This window comes from Ahaetulla prasina, chromosome 4 (assembly GCF_028640845.1).
Source record: "Ahaetulla prasina isolate Xishuangbanna chromosome 4, ASM2864084v1, whole genome shotgun sequence".
In the NCBI taxonomy this organism is placed as follows: Eukaryota; Metazoa; Chordata; class Lepidosauria; order Squamata; family Colubridae; genus Ahaetulla; species Ahaetulla prasina.
In genome coordinates, this window is record NC_080542.1 from 47,083,454 (window position 1) to 47,109,311 (window position 25,858).

At 40.5% G+C, this 25,858-nt stretch overlaps 1 protein-coding gene across 1 annotated transcript; it reads left to right on the top strand.

Annotated features, from left to right (window-relative positions):
• The first annotated feature begins 1,697 nt into the window (after positions 1 to 1,697).
• ODAD4 (outer dynein arm docking complex subunit 4) lies at positions 1,698 to 22,866 on the top strand. Its single transcript, XM_058183573.1, has 12 exons — positions 1,698 to 1,826; positions 2,817 to 2,948; positions 3,346 to 3,499; positions 8,980 to 9,041; positions 9,649 to 9,802; positions 12,539 to 12,763; positions 13,848 to 14,055; positions 16,866 to 16,952; positions 17,742 to 17,938; positions 19,145 to 19,245; positions 21,188 to 21,266; positions 22,274 to 22,866. The coding sequence occupies exons 1-12, from the start codon at positions 1,713 to 1,715 to the stop codon at positions 22,645 to 22,647; spliced, it is 1,887 nt and encodes a 628-aa protein (XP_058039556.1). The 5' UTR covers positions 1,698 to 1,712; the 3' UTR covers positions 22,648 to 22,866.
• The last annotated feature ends 2,992 nt before the right edge of the window (positions 22,867 to 25,858 follow it).

Genomic DNA, 25,858 nt, shown 5'->3' on the forward strand with positions numbered 1-25,858 from the left:
CCAGCAAAGCTGGCTGAGGAACTCTGGGAGTTGAAGTCCACAAGTCTTAAAGGGACCAAGTTTGGACACCCCTGTTCTGAGGTATTAACTACACTTCCTATTTGACCATGAGACCAGGAAAATTATGGCAATTCATCAGCAGTACCCCTGAAAGGCTGATGTAACCTGATGATAAAAGAGTCTGAAGTCAACTGATTGTGCAACAACCTACCGAATATCCAATTTGCTGAGAAATTGGAATACTATTTCTTCTATTTTTATTAGTCTACTCTCTCTGTTTTCTACTTAAGGGATCTATGGATTTGTCAAGAAATGAAACACATTTGATTAAAACTTACCTTATTAAAAATGGGAAGCAATTATTATATGCCTAGTGTGCTTTAAAAGAATTTCTACTGAACCTGTTGTGATGAGACCATTTTGTACATCTCTCCATCTGAAAAATTGTGGTGACCTTGATGCTCCCTGAACTTGGTTGCTTGCTTGCAGAAGTGTTACCAGATGTCAGTACTGGCAGGGGCATTTTCAAGGATGTGTCCATGTAATCCCTACCAGATGAGCTTGACTTGAAGGAGACTTTACTTTTTACCTTTGCTAAATTATGAAGAGATCCTTAAATGAAGTCTCTGCTCAAAGATGTGGTTTTTAATAGAAGAAAGGGATCAGTGAGAGTCAAAGAACAAACAAAATTGGGCAGAGTAGGTTTAGCTTAGATTAATAGTTCTGCAAAAGGAAAGTCATATAAAATAGGGTTTCTATATCTGGAGTGCAAAAAAATGTATACAACAAGCCATCTAGTAAACCAGACTCCTAATTTTGAGCTTAGACAACTTAGAACTACGCAGACTTCAGTCTGACCTAAGTATAGTACATAAAATTATCTACCACAATGTCCTACCTGTCAAGGACTACTTCAGCTTCAACCACAACAATCCACGAGCAAATAACAGATACATACTCAAGGTAAACCGCTCCAAACTCGATTGCAGAAAATATGACTTCAGTAACAGAGTGGTCAATGCCTGGAATGCACTACCTGACTCTGTAGTTTCTTCCCCAAACTCCCAAGCGTAAACTGTCTACTGTTGACCTCACCCCATTCCTAAGAGGTCTGTAAGGGGCATGCATAAGTGCACCAGCGTGCCTACCGTCCCTGTCCTAATATTCCTTTTTTACTCTTACTCTTTTCATGTACCCAAATTACGTTTATACTTTTACCTATTATCTATTTTATTTATTTATTTTTATTTATTTATTTTGTCACACAGTATATATAAGCATAAACATGAAATTAATATAATTCTTACTCATGCTTATATATATGCTCATATATTGTATAGTTATGCATACAATGTATGAGCATATATATAAGCATGAGTAAGAACTATATTAATTGGATATAACGAAAGGAAACAATAGGACAGGAACGGTAGGCACGCTTGTGCTCTTATGCAGTCTTATCTTATATATGATTGACAAAATAAATAAAAATAGATAGATAGACAGACAGACAGATAATGATCGCCAGGAATTTTGTAAGACAATCCTAATACTACATAGGTTCCCACGCTACTGGAGGGCTTCTCCCAAACTTTTAAGACCTCTTTGAGCCATACGGCTTCCCATCGGATTACCGGAAGTACTGCAGTTGCTAGGCTGCAAGTTGCGAGGCAACTGCGTCGCGTCCTTCTCGGGCTTTGCCTTCTTCCAAGATGGGGGACAACGAGGGGGAAGTTTTGCGTGGGACTTTCCCCAGCCTCATGGCTGAAGGAACCATGCTTAGCCGGCGCGGGGAGCTCAACAAAGCTCTTTCCTACTTCACTTACGTGAGCATTCTCCGTGTGGATATATTCGGAGAAGTCGCTAGATGGGCAGCGAGGAATGAGGCTGCCTCCTAAGCAGGCAGGCAGGCAGGCATCAGAAAGCCGAGAGCTGGGGAGGGTTTAATACTGGAGCGGGAATCCCACGAAGGGCAGTTCCAAGAGCTTTGTCTGATCTCCGCCGCACAGCAAAGCTGCACGGAGACAGGAGACAGCCTCAGACACGAGACAGCCTCAGGAGCTGCACGGCAAGTTGGGGACATGCCTCTGGCTCACCCGGGTAGCCAGGTCAGGTCCCCAGATGTGATGGGTGAAGTTCTGTGCAGTGAGAATTGACTGGGGAAATGCTACAACAGTGGGGCATTGTAGCTGGAAGGAGGCAATGCATCAGGCTACAGCTTTTAAGCTCCAGTGACTACCAGGGGCAGCAAAAAGTTAGAATTTTTTGCCTGCCTTTACTGCATGCTAATGGTTGTCCAGATGTTTGCTGTTTAGATATGCTATTCGAACAGAGGAAGCAGTGTAGAGAGGTTGTTCAACCCCTAGGGACCGACAAGTTTTCAAAGCCGGTAACAATTAATAGCAGCAAAGCAAATTTCTTGTTTGTTTTCCATTTGGCTCTGTGCTCCCTCCTGTCTTTGAGATCAGTCAATATGCATGTTGTAGCGCTATTATGCTTCATTTATTATTAGAGCTTCTGTCTGTAAAAAACAAATGGAGGAAAAGGATGGAAGAAGAAAAAAGTGTTTTTTGTAGCACTCATATCAAGAATATGATACTTAAGATAGAGCGTATAGTTGCTGCAGAGAACATGATCACAATATCCAGAGTTTAGCAATATATAACAACAGAATGCAGCTTATAAGTTATATAATACAATTTACGCATAAGAAAAATATATTCCCAGTTTCACCAGAGAAATAATGGGTATGAAATGCTCAGCTTGTAGCAGTGATAATATGAGGGAGATTGAAAACAATTATTTTTATGGGTTAGGCCTTACAACTTCAACCTGGCGAAAGGAACTGCCTTGTTGCCCGTTCAAAATGCTACTTGAGACTTGGAGATACAATAAATGCCCTAAAAGATGCAGAAGCCTCTCTGACTGCTGACAAAGAATTTACTAAGGTAAGCAGAGATATCTGTTCCAAACCTAGGAGATTTCAAAATTTGTCATTGGCTATCTAGTTTGTTGCTAGAAGGAAGTTTATGTTTTCCCCCCCAAATTCTGAAAAAAAAATTACCAGGTTAGAAAATCATATTGAAAGCAATGCAAATTAGAAGTGCAAAGGGATAAACTAGAAGATAGTTTCTTAAAAAGAACTAATTAAATAAAACAGTATAAAGCTGACAATGGAGAAGAGAAAATGTTCTTGGATTGTGCTCTTAATTCCAGTTGGTCACATCTGACAAATTATTGGATGTTGGGACAAATGTATGTATATTTGCTGTTAACTTGCATGTAAAATATATATATCTTCCAATTGTTCTTTTTTCAGTCCAGCTGTTTTCCTTTCTATTACAGGGATTGTATCAAAAAGCAGAAGCCTTGTATACCATGGGCGATTTTGAATTTGCTTTGGTCTTTTATCATCGAGGGCACAAGCTCCGCCCTGATTTGCAGAAATTCAGACTTGGTATTCAGAAGTCCAAAGAAGCAATTGAAAATTCAGTTGGAAGTAAGCAGTATAGTTTTCTTTGATATAAGGTTATTTTATTTTATCTGTAAGACATTATATAGATTTGAATGTGATAGAAAACATATGGAAAAAACCAGTCAAATATTGTGCTATGTGAGGACTGTATATAATACATGGTCTTCCCTTCTGAAAAAAGTAAATAAACCAAATAATTCATTTGTGTGGCTCTGCACATGCGCGAGATGGCGGCTTGCTAGAGGATCAGAGCCGGCGACGGGATGGTTTCCTGTGGATGGCTGCGTCCTGGCAGCATGCCGAGCTGTTTGCGCCCCCCGGCCTGCTGGGTCATCTTCTCGGCAGCCGTGGGAGAGGTCTTTGGACCTTCTCGGATTCACGGCTGCTGAGAACGAGGCCGGGGAGGGCGAGGGCAAGCGGTGAACGGTGGCCATTTTCCAAGGCGCGGGGTGAGGCCGCGGCTCGCTTTTTCTCAGATGTGAGAGGAGACCGCGGCTTGTCTTTCCTCCCGCGGTGTGCCGACCTTCCCCCCTGCCTTGTTTCAAGCGGCGATGGGGGTGAGGGGCTGTTTCCGGTTTTTTTGTCGTCTTCCCTGCCTGAGACTCTTGACCATGATGCTCCGGCCTTGCTCCTTGCCGCGTTGGGATATGCGGCATTTTACAGCTTACTGGCCCCCCTCAGAGGTGCCTGGTTTGGCCCTTGGAAAAGGCCTGGTTCTGCGGAGTGGTCAGGCCTTTGGGCAGGGTCTGGACTTTTGGAGTGAGTAGCCTGCCTTGGAGAGGTTCTGGCCTTGGAGCAGCTTGGCAGAGGGCGGTGGCGTGGTAGGCGTCAGAGGAGTCCTGGCCTATTTTGACCTTCCTAATAGTGCAAGGTCATCTGCACTTTACATGGCCTTTTGGACTCTTTGGCCGTGATTGGTCCCTTGGGACTATTGTGGAAGACGTCTTGAGACTGGTTTGCGATCTGCTGGGGGACTTATCCGGAAACAACGATGGGCACCGATGGCGGTGATGGAAGTGCCACCTACCTCATTTTTAAGGATTTTAGGACTGGGTCATGGACGGATTAGCAGTATATCCTGGACTTATTTAAGATCTTCTGACCAGGACTTTATTATGGACTAGTTGCCATAAATGTTATCTGTCTATTTTTTTCCATCTTTATACCATCTTCGTCATCATATGCCAGCCCCCATTTGAAGAGTCATCAGATAATGGGTATCCATTTGAGGAACTATCATACAATAATATTCTGCCATCTTGGGACAGTACCACCTCTCGCCGATTCCTATCTTATCTATGCGATATTCTGTACATGAACTCTTGCGCCTGCGAGGTGCCCCCGCCTCGCAGGAGTGGCCCGTCTCATTACCAAGGGCCACTCATTACCATGCCACCTCTGTGGGTCTTGGGACCCACAGAGGTGGCATGCGTCTAGGAAGAACCTCTGGGGATTTTTAGATAGGGAATTTTTAAGGGGAGGGAGGGTAAGGGCGGGTATTGGGGGTAATCCATCGGGGGGGCAGTTCCTGTGTGCGGTCGCGGCGTTTGTCTAATAGGTTCGAAGTTATGGGGGAGGATTGCGTTCCTACTTGTGAGGGTGGCTCTATTTGCACGGTAAGTGGGAGGGGCAGATATGGCGGAAGCGAGGGGTTGTATCGATCTTTGGGGGCACGTGCTCGATGCTTGAAGGCGATTGCACACCCCGACCCCTTAGACTCTTCCCGTTCCCCGGATGGCCAAGACCCTCAGAGCTTGGGCCTTCGGTTGATGTTGTGCAACGCACGGTCCGTGGTTAACAAGGCCCCCCTAATTTGTGATCTTATACAGGGGGAATCCGTGGACCTTATGGGCGTTACGGAAACCTGGTTGGGCACAGAAGGGGGAGTTCCCCTTGTTGAAATGTGCCCACCGGGTTTCCGAGCATTCCATCAACTGAGGGCCCAAGGTAGGGGTGGGGGGGTGGCGGTTGTTATTAAGGAGAGTCTAGAGCCGAAGGAGACCACTCTACCTCACGTTGCCGGTTGTGAATCCCTCTTTGTGAAGTGGGAGCATAGGGGTCAGATGGGCTTGTTGGTCACGTACCTGGCTCCTTGCTGCGTGACAACAGCCCTGCCCGAGCTGTTGGAGGTGCTTGCTGGGGTGGCGGTTGAGACCCCCAGACTTATGGTCATGGGGGACTTTAACTTGCCATCGACCGGCATGTCATCGATGACAGCGCGGGAGTTCATGGCCTCCATGACGGCCTTGGACCTGACACAAGTAGTTGATGGCCCTACTCACAATGGGGGAGGCACACTGGATTTGATTTTTATCTCTGGACAGTGGTTGAGGGATCTGGACTTGAGAGATCTAGTCATTAAACCTTTGTCATGGTCAGATCACTCTCTCCTTCGTCTGGACTTTCTGACCGCTACTCAACACCGCAGAGAGACGGGACCAATACGTTGGTTCTGTCCCAGGCGCCTGGTGGATCCGGAGAGGTTCCTGACGGAGTTTGGGCCGTTCCCTGAGGATCTGGCTCACGGCACGGCTGAAGAACTAGTCGCGGCTTGGGAACTGGCCACGGCTGGGGCTCTGGACCGTGTCGTGCCTTTGCGGCCTCTGACCCGACGCAGGTCTCAACCGACTCCTTGGTTTTCCGAGGAGCTGAGGGAGATGAAACGCCGGAGAAGACGCCTAGAGAGTTCCTGGAGGTCCAGCCGTTCCGAGGCTGATCAGACACTAGTTAGGTCGTATAGTAGGGCCTGCCTAGTGGCACTGAGGGAAGCGAAACGTTCTTACGTTTCCTCCCTCATTGCGTCGGCAGATAACCGCCCGGCCGCCTTGTTTTGGGTGACCCGCTCTCTCCTTCAACAGGGGGAGCGGTATGACCCATTACAGGGACGTGCCAAGGAGTTTAGTGGTTATCTATACGATAAAATCGTTCAGCTTCGGGATGGGTTGGATCAAAATTGGGTAGATCCAGATGAGAGGTCGGAGACTCGTCTTGTTGAGATTGTTTGGGATGAATTTGACCCTGTGGCTCCTGAGGACATGGACAGGTTGTTGGGGAGGTTGAATGCCACCACATGTTTACTGGACCCGTGCCCCTCCTGGCTGGTACTGGCCACGCAGGAGGTGACACGAGGCTGGCTCCAGGGGATTACTAACGCTTTGTTGTTGGAGGGGGTCTTCCCTACTGCCTTGAAAGAGGCGGTGGTGAGGCCCCTCCTCAGGAAGCCTTCCCTGGACCAGCTGTTTTAGGTAATTATCGTCCGGTCTCCAACCTTCGCTTTGTGGTGAAGGTTGTAAAGAGTGTGGTGGCACGTCAATTGCCCCAATACCTGGATGAAACTGTCTATCTAGACCCGTTCCAGTCTGCCTTTCGGCCCGGATACAGTATGGAGACGGCTTTGGTCGCGTTGGTAGATGATCTCTGGAGGGCCAGGGATAGGGGTTATTCCTCTGCCTTGGTCCTATTAGACCTCTCAGCGGCTTTTGATACCATCGACCATGGTATCCTGCTGCACTGGTTGGAGAGTTTGGGAGTGGGAGGCACTGTTTATCGGTGGTTCTCCTCCTATCTCTCTGACCGGTCGCAGACGGTGTTGGCAGGGGGGCAGAGATCGACCCCGAGGCGCCTCACTTGTGGGGTGCCGCAGGGGTCGATTCTCTCGCCTCTCCTGTTCAACATCTATATGAAGCCGCTGGGTGAGATCATCAGTGGTTTTGGGGTGAGGTATCAACTGTACGCTGATGACACACAGCTGTACTTTTCCACCCCAGGCCACCCCAATGAAGCTATCGAGGTACTGTCCCGGTGTCTGGAAGCCGTACGGGTCTGGATGGGGAGAAATAGGCTCAAGCTCAATCCCTCCAAGACGGAGTGGCTGTGGATGCCGGCACCCCGGTACAGTCAGTTACAGTTGCGGCTGACTGTTAGGGGCGAGTCACTGGCCCCGATGGAAAGGGTGCGCAACTTGGGCGTTCTCCTGGATGGGCGGTTGTCTTTCGAAGACCATCTGACGACCGTATCCAGGAGAGCTTTTCATCAGGTTTCCCTGATTCGCCAGTTGCGCTCCTTCCTTGACCGGGATGCCTTATGCACGGTCACTCATGCTCTTGTTACCTCTCGCTTGGATTACTGCAATGCTCTCTACATGGGGCTCCCCTTGAAGAGCACCCAGAGGCTCCAGTTGGTTCAGAATGCAGCTGCGCAGGTGATAGAGGGAGCCACTCGTGGCTCCCATATGACACCACTCCTGCGCAGGCTGCACTGGCTACCTGTGGTCTTCCGGGTGCACTTCAAGGTGCTGGTTACTACCTTTAAAGCGCTCCATGGCTTAGGACCGGGTTACTTACGGGACCGCCTACTGCTACCAGTTGCCTCTCACCGACCCGTGCGCTCCCACAGAGAGGGACTCCTCAGGGTGCCGTCCGCCAAACAATGTCGTCTGGCGGCCCCCAGGAGTAGGGCCTTCTCTGTGGGGACTCCCACCCTCTGGAATGAACTTCTCCCAGGACTTCGCCAACTTCCGGACCTTCGAACCTTTCACCGCGAGCTGAAGACACATTTATTCATCCGCGCAGGACTGGCATAGGGTTTTTAGTTTTTATTTGGTTTTAATTTTAGTGGGTTTTATTCTTTTAAAGATTTTAACATTGGCCAAATTGAATAAGTTTTTTAAATAGTATTTTATTCTGTATTTATTATGTCTGATTTGTTTTATTTGGCTGTAAACCACCCTGAATCCTTCGGGAGAAGGGCGGTATAAAAATTTGATTAAATAAATAAATAAATAAATAAATAAATAAATAAATAAATAAATAAATAAATAAATAAATAAATAAATAAATAAATAAATAAATTTTGTGCTTTTCAAAACCAAATAAAGTATTAATTGAGAATAATTTCTTTTGCAATTGAAGGTTTTTTTTACAGCCCATCTCATTATTATTTCTCATATTTCTAAAGGAAACAAATGGGATATTTTCAAAATCCTTTCTGAAAAGATTCTGATTCAATCTTCAGTTTGATAGATTTACTTTCTTTCAGGGACACAAGGGATCATATATAGTGTTTCCAAAACTAAGAATCTTTTGAATAAAGTGGCCGAGAGACAGTGATTGACCCAAAGTCACCCACTGAATTTCCATGATAGAGGGTAGATTTTAAGTAGGGTATCACCAACCCTAATTCAATATTGCATTATTCACTGGCTTGTACACTACACATCCAGATAAGGCAATGATATCTTGAGGAAAGTACATAGGGGGAATAAAATATAATATGCCATTACACAAAACTATGGTTCATCCATATTTGAAATATTTTCTGATATTCTAAACTATGTTTTAAAAAAAAAAAAGAACGCTGATAAAAGGAAAATAAATTACCAGAGGGTTGAAATGCGTATGTGTTTTAATAAGGTTGATATGCTTTCTTCCACATGTCCTATCAACTACTTGCCATAGGTGCTTTGTAGGGCCTTCCTGACCTCTTGGTATCTTCTCTGTTTGTAGGCCCATCATCCGTGAGACTGGAGAATAGAGCGGACCTCTGCTTTCTGAGTCGCCAGGCAGAGGTATGGTCTTTCTAGCTTTTTCCAAAATGGTTATTTTGTCCTTATACTAGGAGTAAATAGAAAAAGTGGAAATAGGTTTTAAGGCATTGGGGGGGTTAGATAATAAGAATAATAGATAATAAGAATTTGTACCGTGAAGTGCCAAATGTTTATCTATTTCTGTTTATATTTGCCAACTGTTTAAATAGCTTCATATACATTAGCTAAGCATCTAGAGAAACCCTTCTAAAACAAGAGTATCGTTATTGCCCTTAAATTATTATTTTGGAGGAAATTACATAGTAAAATACTTGAATGCATAAGACAAGGCTTCTGTGTTTACAGTTCATACCCTGAATCACCATGCTACATGAGAGCATGAATTGACATAATTCTTGACTTTTTACTCATATTATCCCAAACCTCTCAAGTTGTGGAAACTCTCTTTCCATCTCAATCTGAAATATTCAGTTGTTTTAATCTATGCTCCTGGATCTAGTCAGTTTGAGAGACACCTTTGCTATCTTCCAGGCTCCTTTTTCTTTCTTTCTGAAGAAATAATGCTGCAAAGAGAGGAGAAGTCTAAAAAAATGACCTTGTAAAATATGTTTTTCGTTTCTTATGACAGAGTAAAAAAGCAAAGCAGAAACTCCAAATCAAAAAGGATGCAAAGTACTTGAGTAAACAACAGGCCCCCGTGAGGAATGAAAAGATGGAAAGGCAGCTCCTGGGAGAGCTCTATGTTGACAAGGCTTTTCTGGAAAAACTGCTCAAGGATGAAGGTTTTAATTTAATGCATTTGTACAGTGCGGGGCCTGGGAACCTCAGAACCACATACCTCATTAGATCATCTGCATCTGTGAAATTGACTTTTCCAGAAAAACAATTTCTTGTCTAGGTTAATAATCTTTTCTGCAATGTGCACTACTAAAATTGCTCCATAGTTAAGGCACATACAGTTTGTGAAGGAATGGTAGCCAAATGCAAAAGCTTGCTAGTGAAGTACATGCATATTTTAACAAGTTTCAGAATTCTCTACAATATGCAATTTCCTTAGTGGACAAATCCATGGAAGGATTATTGAAGGGAGAGAACTTGACTGTGAAATTACCTCCAGAGCTTTCTGGTATTGGTAAGCTCAAATAGAGGGGCTCAAACACCAATCACACACTTTGATTCCTTTCTTCTAAATCTGACTTGAGGCAAGCAATAGTTATTTCATCTTTACAAGTGGATTATACCTTAGTTATATTTTTTGAAAAAATCAGGAATTAATCCTAATTTTCCTGGTTTATTTCAAAATAGAAAAGGATACAGATAAATGAAGCACAGAAAGTGCTTCACAAAAATGAAGCAGGAAAGAAAATATATGATCCCTTAGTTTCTTACTGCACTACTCAGAGCTTCCTATTACATCTGTACTGATTCTGTGCTTTTTTTCTATTATTTTAAGGTTGTCTGTTAGGTGTGCTGGTACTACATATCAGCATTAGGACAAGTTCTTTGAAGAAGTTGGGCTCATATATGCATTAAACCATAAAGTGATTTGGTTTTAGTACTACACAATGTTTTTGCCCAGCATTATAGCCTGCAATTGTAATTTAAGATTTAGCATTATTTGTGAACCAGGCAATTATATTCAATCCTTAACATCTCCAATGGAAAACATATGATATTGATAGCAGACTTAGCAAAATCACTGTAAACTAATGCTAGATAAATTGGATAAGCAATACTTGATTCATCATCTTTGCCTGATGAAGTGTTCTAGATAATTTGAAAACTTCCATATTTTTATAGATTATAGACAGCTGCTAGGTATGTTAAACTTTTGGTCTCATAATTCTTAGCTGGTATACATGTTTGCTGATCAGTTGTTTCTGATCAGGAAGAGTCACAAATAACATACCAACCTTACCCCTATAAACCCTGCATATCTACAGAGGTCAGTTTTATTTCCAGAGAGAGATTAGCCCACATTGTAAACCTGTAATATTGATTTAGTTAAACAATCACTTTACTTCAAACATTTTGAATTGGTATCTACATGGATTTCTGCTTTGGTTATTTGTATTTCAATAGCATTTTTGCTTGAATAATTTAAAAAGTGACTGAAATATTTTTCTAAGGAAATTTCTTTCTCTGGAAAGCTAATGGCTAATGTTGCAGCTGCGGTCTGGCTTCTGGTCCTTGGTCGTGCTTCATGATCAGTGTGGGTTTGGGTCTGCTTTCTGGATGGATGTGCGGTGGTGACATCCTGTGTGGACCTCGTGAGTGTGGGTCTGGTATCATTCCTCGTGTTAGGGACTCGTTTGTCAATAAGGGCAGGTTTCCAAATGGCTGGTAGGCGGGAGGTATCATCTCGTTTGTTCATGCTGTGTGGGCGTTTTTCTATCTCAATGGCTTCTCTGATTATTCTGTTGTTAAAGTGTTCAGTTTTGGCGATAGTTCTGGTCTTTTTAAAGTCAATATCATGTCCTGTGACATGCACCGCCTGCCCCACCACATACATCGGACAAACCAACAGAAGAATAAGTGCACGCATTGAAGAACACAAGAACTCAGTCAAAAAAGAGGAACCAAATTCTTCCCTGGTCCAACACTTTAAAGTCACAGGACATGATAGCCAGACCGCAGCTGCAACATTAGCCATTTCAAACCCCTCCAATCCATACATGCAGCAGACTGACACTCACTATGAAGATGTAGCACCACCACAAAGCCAAACAACAGCTATGCAACTCACCAGCTCAAATCCCCCTGCAACACAGACTAAATTGAGCACAACCAAGCCCCCACCCAAACAGGACACACACCCAGCCAATCAGAGCACAAAAAAACCTCCATCCAATCAGAGCACAGCCAAGCTCCCACCCAATCAGTTCAAACCCCCACTAGCAGTTAAAAGGAAGAAACAGCTGCGATCACACATTGCTCCCAGAAGCACGAAGCTGAAGCCTGAAGATGACGAATGAGACTTCGTCGAAACGTCGCCAAGACACTTCCAATTTTACACGGGAGAAAACCCGAACAACCAAAGACCTACATATATACATACATACATACATACATACATATATATATATATATATATATATATATATATATATATATATATATATATATATATATACATACATACATACATACATATATATATATATATATATATATATATATATACATACATACATATATATATACGCCTGAAGATGACGAATGAGACTTCGTCGAAACGTCGCCAAGACACTTCCAATTTTACGCGGGAGAAAACCTGAATAACCAAAGATCTACATACAAACACCCGCGAAAACCTCAGAAAACAAATATATATATATATATATATATATATATATATATATATATATATATATATATATATATATACATACATACATACATACATACATACATACATACATATATATATATATATATATATATATATATATATATATATATATAACTTATCTACTCAATAACAACTCTCCCTATTTTTGCCTCTGGCTTTCTTGCAGAGTTGATCAAAAGTGTTACCAAGCAGGGCGTAACTGTTGGAGACTTACTTCAGGAGGGTCTTTCCTACCTGGATACTCGCACAGATTTCTGGCAGCAGCAAAAACCTATATATGCCCGGATCAGAGATCGCAAGCTTATGTTGAAAAGATGGACCCGAGATCAAAAGCGGAAGCCCTCTGAGGTGGCAAGATACATACTAAAGAGCATGGAGGACATTGATATCCGTAGGTGGCTCAGGTGAAAATGGGGACCAGTTAGAATTTATTAATGGGATTGTTTGTGTGCTGCCTCAGATAAGGTAGCACTGCAATGCTTACAGAACAGGGATGGTCCTAAGTAAGAAAATATGCTTTCAGGATCCTCCCAATTGGTTTTTTGTCAATTCTTTGAAACGATATACTGTATGTAATATATATGTGACTTCTTAATGTATAGAATATAATATTTTGGTATGTAGAATCATATTTCTTACTTTAAAAAAAGTCCTCAGCACTTATTAGTAAGTTCTTTGAGTGATACTTTTTGTAATTCTGAGAACTACTGAAATATTATCTCCTATAGCCTCAGATTGATCTCCATCTAGTGGTAGCACATCATATATATAGATTTATGTAGTAAAATCCTTTTTACTGTTTGAAAAAGAGCTCTAATAATTGTCTTTAGGAAAAAAAGTAATATTTCTGCTAATAGTAGCAGATGCCAAAATCCAGTTTTTGGTATTACCTGGATTTCTTTTGACATTTTCTGGCATTGTTTTATGAGAGAATTATTCTTTTAGATATATGTGAAATTTATCCAGGCGAATTTAAGAATATAAGAGAAACTCTGCTGGTTCATCTGTAATCTAACATTCTGTGTCACTCATTAGCCAGGCAAGTTTGTTCATGAAGTTCTCATGCATGGAGAGGTTTGGGAGGGCTTTTTATTTAGAAAAAGAAAAAAAGAAAGATAAAAGAATAATACAAATTAATGCACAAGTGCAATAAATGATTCATGCTTATCTGCATATAATCTAAAACTATAAGCAATGCATGGAATTATCTAAGATTTTTCTTGCTGATATTTGAGCTATATTTTGTGATTTAGGAGTTATTCAGGAATCAACTTTAATGGCCATTTATTGTCCTGCCTTTATGAATGTATTTAATTTCTTTTTAATACCACCTAAACCAGCTATAATGCTCAAACTGTTGAGAAAAATTTGATAAGTATTTCAAGTATATTTGATTGTCCTGAATCTCTGTGCATTGTTTCAGTGTATACATGCTTGATTAGCATATTTGCTCATGCAGAGTTTTTTCTCCTAAGTGCTGACGAGTGGCTGCCCTGAAAGAAGTTGCCAGAAAGCTGAGCAAGTACTGAAAAAAATCCAGAGCTGGTCCGATGATGAAATCCCCAACAGGAGTGAGCTGGTTGGAAATCTTTACAGCTGCATTGGAAATGCTCACATTGAGATGGGGAATATGATGGCAGCTTTGCAGAGCCACCGGCTAGATTTGGATATTGCCAAAGAAAAGTAGGAAAGAAACAATCACTCAGTTTTTGTCTCTCCTGGGAAAAGCAAAATTACCCAAGGGATTAAGATATGTTAGCTTGTTAATGATTAGAAAACCATGTGTGATTAACATATCAGCGTATGCACTTCTCCTGAGTTCCTTGCAGGAAAGCTTCCATTGCTAGACAAGTCTGTCCTGTCTAACTTCCCTACAATATCTCTACTATCTTGAGTGTAGAGTTATTTGCAGTGGAGTGGTTAAGAAAGATAAAAATAACTGGAGTTTTCCACTGTACTATTCACTCTCAGTTGCTGAGGCCCTTTAATACATTTTATGATTTAGGGACACTAATTCCAAAATTTATGATAAACCTATAGTTTCAAGATAATTTTACTGAATTAAATTATTCTGCTGTAATTTCATTAGCATTAGCCATTAAAAAAAGTTGAATTGCTATTCTTGCCATATTGCTCTCTTAAATATATGAGAGAGAAAAAATATTTTTTATAAATATGTTCTTAACAAATAATTTTAAAAATTATCCATATCATGTAATTGTTTTTTTAGTCTTCTTTTTAAATCAGTTATTGTTATAATTGATTTGTTCTTACAATACTTTAAACAGCAGCATAATATTCTGAGTCTGATCTGCTGCTTTGCTGGGGCTCTCTGCACTGTTTAAAGCAGAGATAGGCAACTTTGGCAGAAGCAGAAAAGGTATCCATCTTTGAAAGAAAAACTGTATTTTGATCAATGACCAGCACAGTATGAAAAATATACAATAAAATACAATACATTCACCATATAAAATTAATAAGGGGTAACTAAATGCAAATATTAAATCTATAAAAACAAATTCAGCTAAACCTAAACAGGTAGTCCTCAGGATACATCCAATCACTTAATGGCCATTCAAAGTTATGACAAAACCTGAAAAAACTTCATATGACTCTGTTTCAAAGTTATGATAGCTGTAGTGTCCCTGTGGTCATTCATTCTTATGACCAAGGATCCCACCCTTTCCCTTCTCTCCCCCCATCCTGTCCTGACTGGATCCTGCAGACCTTCAGCCTGCTCCCCATACCTCCTGAAGCAGCTGCCATTTTCAGTGCTTCAACAGTTTCTTGCAGAAATGGCAGCTGCTTTCCGAGCTTTCTGCTCTGCTCTGCTCTGCTCTGCTCTGCTCAGCTGGCTGTTGAGAGATTGCAAACCTTTCCTGGCTAGGCTTTTGGAAAGCCAGCCACCTGCATACAAAGGTGGCAGCTCCAGGATGAGCTTCCCAAAGTTTTTCCCTTGCTTAAGTGATGCCTATAGGACCCCCTTTAGGACCCAGTTTCTGCTGCAGCCTTTGTTGCATGTTTGTGCTGAAGCCGCTTTTTCTTTTGAGCTGGATTTTTTTTTCAGCTCCTCCACAAACAAGTTAAAGAAGGATTTTTTTTTGCTTGCATCCTTTCCTTTCTTTTACTCCTTAGACTGGCAGTCACTTGTCAAGGTAAGAACTTACAGTTTTTGTCATCAGCTTGCTTGATCTGCAGTAAACTTAGCAAATGAGGTGGTTAAATGGGATCGAGATTGAAGGGCAGAGGTGGAGAGTTTACTTTCAGCACCTTGGAATAGGAGGGAACAATCAACAAATATGTCCTCCCAGGTTTTTTTGGTTTCTTTATTGAAATGTAGGTTTCTGGAGGAGGGAAGGAGTTAAGCAAAGGAAATGTTGCTACTCCCAATGCTCAGCTGAAGGGGTAGAGAGATCTCTTTCCCACAGAGGCTTGTTTGGAAGCCTCTCTGGTATTGGAATATGGCACTAGGCTTAATCTAGCTGGGTTGTTCCCCCAATTGGGATGTTTTTGCTTTGTAAAGCCTTTTGTTGCTTGTTCTGCCTCTGGACTTAACAAGGTGGCAGGCTTCCCTGGGCTTCTCTCACCCATGAGGTACCCCATGGTCGCTTAATGACCCGTGCATTTGGGTAACTGGCACTCGGGAGAACAGGGGCTGGGAGCCATTAAGTGTCACTTAATGGTTGTCACCACTTGTGACTGTAGCGGTCAGTCTCCATTATGGTTGTAGGTCAAGGACTACCTGTAAACTTACTTATCAATATAAAAAAAAAGTATTATCCTGGTGTATTAAGTAAGGTGCAAAAAATTTTGTATGTAAATTTTAATGTGTAGTAATGCGTATTTAGTAGACAAATATTCTCATGGACAATTAAACAGATATCCCCTTTTGATATCTACAGGCAATATAGCAATAATTGGAGACATTCAAGAAGACTCTACAGTATCACTTCTCTCAGATAATGCCTATCCTGTTTTCCCTAAAATAATACATCCCCTGATAATAAGCCCAATCGGGTTTTTGAGCGCATGACAATAAGACCAAGTGCTTATTTCAGGGTTCAAATATATATATATATATATATCTTATTTTTGGGAAAACATGGTATTAAAGATGAAATAAGTCTGAGTTCCCTAGACAATTTACTAATAACCTTTTTTCAGTCTGCAAGGGCAAAGTTACCAGAGCAAAAAATTGTGTATCCTTTTTGGAAGATGATAAGGGGTATTCTCATAGGCATATAACACATTAAAAATAGGCAACGTTGAGAAGTTTCCCCTGCTAAGTTTTGGAGATGTAAATTGGGGCTGCAAAACAGAGGCAAAGGTCACAATCTCACAACAAATCATAAACTGCCACTCATGTTTTAAAGTATTGTACACATTCATAGTGCAATGGACATTAATGCAGAGAGATAATATCCAGGATTGGTGATGGTTGATGGGGTATTTTTGAAATAGTATCAGAACTTTTGCTTTTGCCTTTTTTGCAGCAACCTGGCTGATGCCATCTCCAGAGCCCTTGACAACATTGGTCGTGTATATGCCCGTATGGGCAACTTTCAAGAAGCTATTGACACGTACGTGGAAGTCAAACAGTGATAAGACCTTTTGCCTTCTGTAGTAATAGTCTTGACCGTTTTGTCCTATTTTAACTTCACCTGATTATAATTGATCAAGGAGAGCAATGTCAGTTAAAGAAAAGTAATGATATATTAATAGCTATTAGAACTGATTTGTGCCAGGGGTAAATGACAGGAATCTAGGTTAGTGGGAACCTGTAGCCTCCAAATGCTATCTCATCAGTCCCTGCCAACACAGAATTATATCATTGGGAGGAACAGAGCCCCCCCTCACTCAATCCAATGAATGTCCCAAAGAATGAGAAGATGCAGAAAATTTAATGTTAAAGGCTGAAACTACTACATTAAGAAAATTTTATTATTATGGAAACTTGAAATTGTTCTTTTTTTCTGAAAACTGGTTTACCATACATGGATGATAGTAACTAGCAGTAGGCTTAAGGATAAGGATTTTTGTATAATCTCCAGTGCTGACAAAAGCTAAGATTTGCCTCCTGAAGTCTTAGTTGCCAGCTCCTAACTGTGACAGATATCAATCATCTCTCCTATAAGGCCGCACCATTTTAATCGCAATATCTAATCTCTGAATCTCAGGATCTACCCTTAGGAAAGTTGAGAGATGTGTAATAATTGTATAAAAATGGAAATCAGGGATTGATCCTAGGAGTGCTGACTATACTGTCACTGTACTAGGCTTGGCAGAAGCTTTATGGGAGTCTAGAATAATATTTTTGAAGGCTAATTTTTTTCTGTAAATAGATTTTTACATTTCTTTTTTTTGCAAAGCTGGGAAGAAAAGATTCCTCTTATGAAGAGTAATTTGGAGAAAACCTGGCTCTTCCACGAAATTGGCAGATGCTACCTAGAACTCAACAAAGCAGCTGAGGCTCGAGACTATGGTGAAAAGTCCTTGCAGTGTGCAGAGGAAGAGGGAGATATTGAGTGGCAGCTCAATGGTGGGGTATTGGTGGCACAGGCACAGGGTAAGTTGCTTTGCATAAGCTTTACACTCAAATGTTTATCTTCATTGGCTGAACTGGGTCTCTTTTACATAGCAGAGTTCCTTCTTTTCTAATGAAAACCCACTTATCATTATTTGCTATATAAAATAATCTCTACAGATATATTTAGCTTGTTGTGGTAGAGAAAATTGCCACCTATTATTCAACTCAGCAACTTCAGTTAATTAAGTTATTGACAATCATATACATGCTCACCAGGGGTAAAATGTAAAATTTGTTACTACTGGCTCTATGGGCGTGGCTTGGTGGAGGGGTGTAATGTGACTGGGTGGGCGTGGCCAACTTTTTTTTTAACTTTTAAAAGCATTTTTTCTACAACCTCTTCGGTCGAAGAGGTTGTAAAAAATGCTTTTAAAAGCCTGTGATGATCAGGCAACTCAGCTGGGATCACCAAAGGGAAAAAAGCTTCTAAAGGGTTCTGACAACCCCAGCTAAGTTCCCTGATCGCCAGAACCTTTTAAAATCATTTTTTTACAACCTCTTCAGCAGGGAACTCAGCTGGGATCACCAGAGGAGCCTTTTAAAAGCTTTTTTTTTAACAACCTCTTTGGCGAAAGCGGTTGTAGAAAAAATGCTTTTAAAGGGTTCTGATGATCCCAGCTGAGCCATGCGATCATCAGAACTTTTTTTAAACTTTTAACAGCATTTTTTCAGCCGAAGAAAAAATGCTTTTAACAGTAAAAAAAACCAAAACCCTCTGATGATGTGGCTCAGCTGGGGCGGGGGGGAGGCAGGGATTTTTGCTACTCTGAACCACCCACTGCCATTGCTACCGGATCGGGCGATCCGATCTGAATTGGGAGCATTTCACCCCTGATGCTCACTGTTAAAATACAAATGGATCCAACTCAGATTGCTGTTTAAAACTACAGGATTGCTTCTATGTCTTGAAAACATAGTGATCTCCTAAGCTTTAAAAGGATGAAGGGAGACAGCTAAACACCTACTCAACTCTTTTAATTCCTGTATTCAAAAGAATTTGAACTAATGAACTCAATTGTTATACAAAAGGGTAAAATCTTCATTGGTATTAAAAATTAAAAACTAAATACTAAATCCTGGGCAGTAAAAACTGTAGTATCCTGTTTCCTGCACCATACTCAATAATAGTTTGGAAATGTGTCATATGAACATTACATGTGTAAGTTTTTCTTTATCTATTCACAGTGAAACTGGAGGATTTTCAGTCTGCAGTCACATACTTTGAAAAGGCTCTAGAGAAGGCAAAACGTATCCACAATGATGCAGCTCAGCAGGCAATCATCATTGTAAGTAACACAAAGATGGAGGGTGGGAAAAATTGCAGGAAGGATTAGGACCAATGATTTCTTTTCATGATAAATTGATAAGATAAGCTGGAACTTCCCAAAGTGCAGCTTATGGCTGCTCTGAGTTTGAGAAAGTAAAATAGTACATGACATGTGATGCCCCTGTTTGGGAAGATAGTAAATCTAGGAGGCATGAGAAAAATAGTAAATCTAGGAGGCATGAGAAAAAACTATTACGAAAGCAAAAAAGTATTGTGCTACAATACCTTTGATTGTAAAAATAGAAGGGAATGCAGTACTAGCTTTAAAGATAATTAGTTATACAGGTAATTACAACAGTTTGTTTAATGACCCTTCAAAGTTAGAACGGCACTGAAAAAAGTGAATTAAGATCATTTTTCATACTTATGACTGTTGCAGTATCTCCATGTGATTTACATTCGGTTCATAACTGTAACAATTGACAACTGGTTCATATTTATGATTGTTGCAAAGTCCCGAGGTCATGCGTGGTCACCTTTTGTGATCGGCTGTCAAGCAAAGTCAACACGGAAGCCAGATTTACTTAACAACCGGGTTACTAACTTAACAACTGCAGTGATTCACTTAGTAACATAAATTTTGGGCTCAATTGTGGTTATAAGTTGAGGACTACTTGTATTCGGGAAAAGTAATATTTTACACATGAAACTAAATAAAACATTGGGATATACAGGTAGATAAGAAGTGCTTTCATAGTTTGCTTGTAGCTTTCTTGAAATTGCTGGCTGGCTATTGTTGGAGAACTTAAAAGATCTCTTCTTTTGTTCTAAAAAGGCAATAAGGTTGGGACCTCTGTTTGTCAAGAGCGCCTCCTTTTTCCTTCAATTTCTGATCATGTGCTGCACAAGTTACCTGATCCAACAATTTGTTTCCCCAGTTTTCCATTCATATGCCCATCAGAATCTTTTGACACCTTTCTGATGATCGGAAGATGCCAGATAACTAGATTTTAATTACATACGTGAGTTTCCTTGTGCCATTGTCTTTAAAGAAACAAAAGAGGGTTCCAACTCCAATTCCTCTGCTTTTCCCGGTTAATCGTATTTTATAAGCACACTTACCATATTTTTCAGAGTATAAGACACACCTCCCTCCCCCACACACAAAAGAGGCTGAAAAATTGGGTGCATCTTATACTCTGAATGTAGCCTCACCCACCCGCTGGCCCCCACCCCTCAGCCTCCACACATCCTCTTCCTGGCTGTAGAGATTGCCACAGAAAATGGTGTGTGTTTTTGGGCTCCATGCCTCGCATTTTCAGGCTCCCAATGCTCTGTTTGAAAGCTGTTCAAGGCTGCAGGAATCGTCAAAGGACATCACTGCCAATTGCCACCTCCACACATTGCGTTTTCGACCTCTGCCCGTCTTGTTTTCGGCCTTCGCACGCTGCATTTTTGGCCTTGTGTGTCATGGTTTCGGGCGGTGATCGGCAGCAATGTGCTTTGGTGAACCCCGCAGTCTTGAATGGCTCTCAAATGGAGCGTTTGGAGGCTTAAAACACGAGATGCTGAGCCCAAAATGGTAGCCCAGAACAGCTGCTGCCTTGTCTACCATTTCTGCGCTTCACCTGTTTTACTCACTTGAGCTCCTCCAACAATCAGCTGTACTTTTGAAGCTGCTTTTCAGCCCCAATGAGTGTGCACTCACAACCAGCAAATTAATGTGTTGAAGCTGACCAGGCTGAGGATGCTAGCTGAATACCTGGTAGGCAGAGGCAGAATTTTTTTCCCCTATTTTCCTCCCCAAAAACTAGGGTGCGTCTTATACTCTGAAAAATACAGTATTTATGACATTGCTTCAATGTATAAATTGCACACTAATGAAACTAAATGTGCAAGGAGAATATCTCCTAAAACTTTTCTGAAGATTTATATAGCATTCAGACTATATTTTTTACCAGGCTCTGGATGAAGCCAACAAAGGGTTCATCAAAGAGTTGAAAGAAGAACAGAGACTTGAGAGGATGCGTGAATTGAAAGGTTGGTGTATGTACCAAGTTGATTACAGAATATTCAGGCAAACATATTTTGCCAAGGTTCCATTCCTTCTTTCCTGGTTTTAGTCAGTTGTGGTAGGTCAGCTTGATGGTCCTTCAGTTATGAGGGTACCATAAGGATTGATATCCCCTCCCACTGCTGGCTATTTAATATCTGCAAGAAATCACTGTCATGCAATAATTTTGGATGTGGTGGCATTAATATGCTAAGAATACTTATATATATATACAATATATTTAACAAGAATGCTATTTTGTAACAGACATAGAAAAAAGAGGCAATAGTCAATAGTATTTCAGAATGTTCAGCGATCAAAAACAGATTAATTAAAAGAGATAATACACTATTAATCCTATTGTGTTGAACAGAAAATGAAGGATAAAATGTGCAAGTAGACAGTTTTAATTAAAAGTACAAAATCTCTGATAAGTCTCTATTACATGCATTTGTAAGTAAACACTACAAATGTATTGAATACATAATAATCATGTCTCAAAAACCATGGGCAACATTAAATGTTGGAATGCAATGATTTTGGATTCTGTATTAAAAGTGAATGAATAAGCATTGCAGTTGCACAGAAAAGCTTCCCCTGTAGGTGGTAGTATTTCTCCAATCTCTTATTCTTGGTTGATAGATAGCACTGTATTTTTCTCTTCATTATTTTTCTAGAATGACTATCTGAAGATTGTTGAGTGTCTTTCTATTCCCAATAAATCAGGAATCTACATATTCTTATGCCCACTGTCATAAAGCAGTTGCATTATAGCAAGGCATTGTAGGGGAAAGCACAAAAGAATAATGTAGCTGCCCTCAAAGTTCTGAATAGGAAATCAAAAGCCATCCATTTGTGTTCCCTTTACAATTGGACTCACTTTTCTGGGGTTTTCCTTAGTAATCTTGCCTTTCCCATAGCTGTAAAATGGCTGAGAAGTCATAAATCTGAGAGTAGAGGTGGATATAAATATTAAAATTCTATTATTTTCCAGAGTTAGAAGATGAAGAGGAGGAGGAAGAAGAGTTGAAGGAGGAAGAGCTCAAGAAAGATGCAGATGATACAGAAAAAAGGGAGGAAGCTGAAAAACCTGAATCTGAAGATGTGAAAGAAGTAGTATCCCAAGAAGGAGAAGAGATGCCTGTGCCTGAGAATGGGGAGAAACAACAGATGGAGGGTGAACCAGATCAAGGAGAAACTGAAAAGAAAGGAGAGGAACAGGAAAAGGAACAGGAACAGGAACAGGAACAGAAACAGGAACAGGAACAGGAACAGAAACAGAAACAGGAACAGGAAGAAACGGGGGGAGAATCTGAGAAAGAATTAGAGCCTGACCCAGAAAAACCGACTGAAGAAACTATAGAATAAGACTGGTGAAAATTGCTTTTGGTTTGTAATTTAGGAACTGTCTTCTTGTGGTAATCCATTTTGCCTCACAATATTTTCTCCCCACATTATTGCTTGTGATGTTCAGACTACTAAATAAAATACAAATAAAATAATTATTAGGTGTATAATTTTATAAAGAGTTTGCAAGAATATAGGAAATATACTTCCATGTAGGACTCTCTTAAAAGTTTAACTAATTCAAATAAAGAGCAATAATTCTGAGCATATTTCATTTTATATATTTATATTGCTTTTCAATGAATAGCTCAACTAATTAAAATTAATCTTAGTGCAAGACAGCTAACTGATTGAAGGATTCTCAAATCAGTTCACATAAATCTGAATTTAGGCAAAAACAACAACAAGCATCTGCAGAATGAAATCTTTCAGTAATAATAATTTTGGCTATTAAGTTGCACAAGATATCATGTACAAGCAGTTCAGATGTGAGTTCTACACAGATTTTGGAATGTTCCTTCTGCAAAAGCCGAACCATATATTCAATACTTTTCTATGTGGAAGAGACAATACTGGAAGGAATACATTTGTGAATGCATGCAAGTAAAATAAAAGCTATTCAGAACCTAATAGTAATAGACATCTGTATATGAAAATGCTGCTTGTCAGTATCATAATTCCTTGGCATGAATGTGACAATTGTATTTTTCTGGGCACTCATACATAAGAAATTCAGGAAAGAAGTGAATTGTCCCAATCAAACTATTGTTGGGAATCAGCATTTTAGAAATGGAGCCTTTTCTAGGTTAAAATAATCCAGAACATGTCTTTTAAACATATCCTTCTTGCAAATTTCAAAAATCCTGCCTTATCAATAACTTCCCTAAGCATAATGGTTTAGTATAATGGCTTTGAGAGTTAGATAAGTTGACTGGAGAGATAACTTCTAGAATCTGCCATTGCCTATATTAGGCTTATGCAACATAGGCTGCTCAGGCTACATATGACCTACCAATGCAACCTGCTTATGCAATCCATGGGCATATTTTAAAAACGTCAATAAAGTTAACACCACTGCCCTGAAATACATGCTATTGAACACCTCAGGCCTCATCACATCAACTACTTCCTTTGTAGCCTGCAATCATTTTTATTTTATCAATATGGCTCTTCCCCTTCAATGAATTGTGCAGGCTTGTATCCCTTCTGGAGTGCTAGTATCCCTTCCCAAGTGGTCTTCAGAGGTGTATTGTTTTTAATTTTCAGTATTTCAGCAACAAGTCTATGGAGATTCTCAGTCATCCAGGTCATGGTTGCCTCAAAGATGCTTTTTCAAAAAGTAACTGGACTTTGTTTTTCCTTGAAGATGTTTTGCTTCTTATCCAAGAAGTTTCTTCAATTCTGACTGAATGGTGGAGAATGGAAGGATTTATATTCATCACAGTCATCTAGCACTCAAGTCTAGATGACTGTGAGGAATATAAATAATCCCATTCTCCATTCAGTCATAAATTGAAGAAGATCCTTTAGATGAGAAGTGAAATGTCTTCAAGGTAAAACTAAAGAAAGTCCAGTTGCCTTTTGAAAAAGCACTTTGTAGACATTTCAGCAACAGCCATGGTAGGCAGCCAGTTCTGAGAGTTGCAAGTCACATATCGGCAGAGTACTCAAGCCTGGATGGCTGGTCTATATAGAAAATAGGCATTCCATTTGATTGTTCCAGTAACAGTCCAACATTCTCAAAAAACCCTCATCGAAGTTAAAGGGATTTCCATGTAAGAAGGTAGAGGGCTTCAGGTTTAGAAAAGCTAAACCATAATATTGAATAGTTGGCGTTTCATCTGTTGGCTGAGATTTTTTGGACTTGTCTTTCAGGAAAATCTGAAGTCACAGGTTCCAAGTGTGGAATATGTAGAATTTGGAGAGAATGCAGAACTGATAATTGTGTGATTATGTTCCTATATATAAAATACCCAATCTGTTTTCCATCCTTGCAAATCAGTGCAACATTGTAGCAGGCAAAAGCCCCAGCAAGGAAATGAGTTTTCTTAAAATGGTGATAGAGCCATGTGGCCAACGATTATGAGCAATATAATCCCAAACCTCTGAACAAAATCTTGTTGGGGTATATTGTAGAGCGTTAGACTCAAAAAACTGTGGTATTTTGCTTCTAAGTTTCTTCAATTCTGACTGAATGGTGGAGAATGGAAGGATTAATATTCACCACAGTCATCAAGCACACAGGTCTAGATGACTGTGAGGAATATAAATAATCCCATTCTCCATTCAGTCATAAATTGAAGAAGATCCTTTAGATGAGAAGTGAAATGTCTTCAAGGTAAAACTAAAGAAAGTCCAGTTGCCTTTTGAAAAAGCACTTTGTAGACATTTCAGCAACAGCCATGGTAGGCAGCCAGTTCTGAGAGTTGCAAGTCACATATCGGCAGAGTACTCAAGCCTGGATGGCTGGTCTATATAGAAAATAGGCATTCCATTTGATTGTTCCAGTAACAGTCCAACATTCTCAAAAAACCCTCATCGAAGTTAAAGGGATTTCCATGTAAGAAGGTAGAGGGCTTCAGGTTTAGAAAAGCTAAACCATAATATTGAATAGTTGGCGTTTCATCTGTTGGCTGAGATTTTTTGGACTTGTCTTTCAGGAAAATCTGAAGTCACAGGTTCCAAGTGTGGAATATGTAGAATTTGGAGAGAATGCAGAACTGATAATTGTGTGATTATGTTCCTATATATAAAATACCCAATCTGTTTTCCATCCTTGCAAATCAGTGCAACATTGTAGCAGGCAAAAGCCCCAGCAAGGAAATGAGTTTTCTTAAAATGGTGATAGAGCCATGTGGCCAACGATTATGAGCAATATAATCCCAAACCTCTGAACAAAATCTTGTTGGGGTATATTGTAGAGCGTTAGACTCAAAAAACTGTGGTATTTTGCTTCTAAGGATTTCTTCATTCCCATTTCATCTTTTTCCTGACAATGAGTGTGTTTATTTTCTGTTGGGCTGTTTGAGTTTATACTCCAATGGTTATGTATTCTTACATTTTCTGTTTCACTTCGTTTTGTTAAGTTCTGGGAATTCACCACACTTTGCTTCCTTGTTGACCTACACCTACACCTTTATTGACCAACTATATCTGGAGACTTTCCTCAGCAGACTTTGCTCTTAGGAGTGGGGCTTATTTTTGTTCCTCCTCTAGAACTGAAAAATCCCTT

Coding starts and splice junctions, on each gene's coding strand:
- ODAD4 (XM_058183573.1), top strand. CDS start 1,713: ATGGGGGACAACGAGGGGGAAGTTTTGCGTGGGACTTTCCCCAGCCTC. Junction 17,939..19,144: donor ATTGGTGGCACAGGCACAGG/GTAAGTTGCTTT, acceptor ATCTATTCACAG/TGAAACTGGAGGATTTTCAG. Junction 21,267..22,273: donor GAGGATGCGTGAATTGAAAG/GTTGGTGTATGT, acceptor ATTATTTTCCAG/AGTTAGAAGATGAAGAGGAG.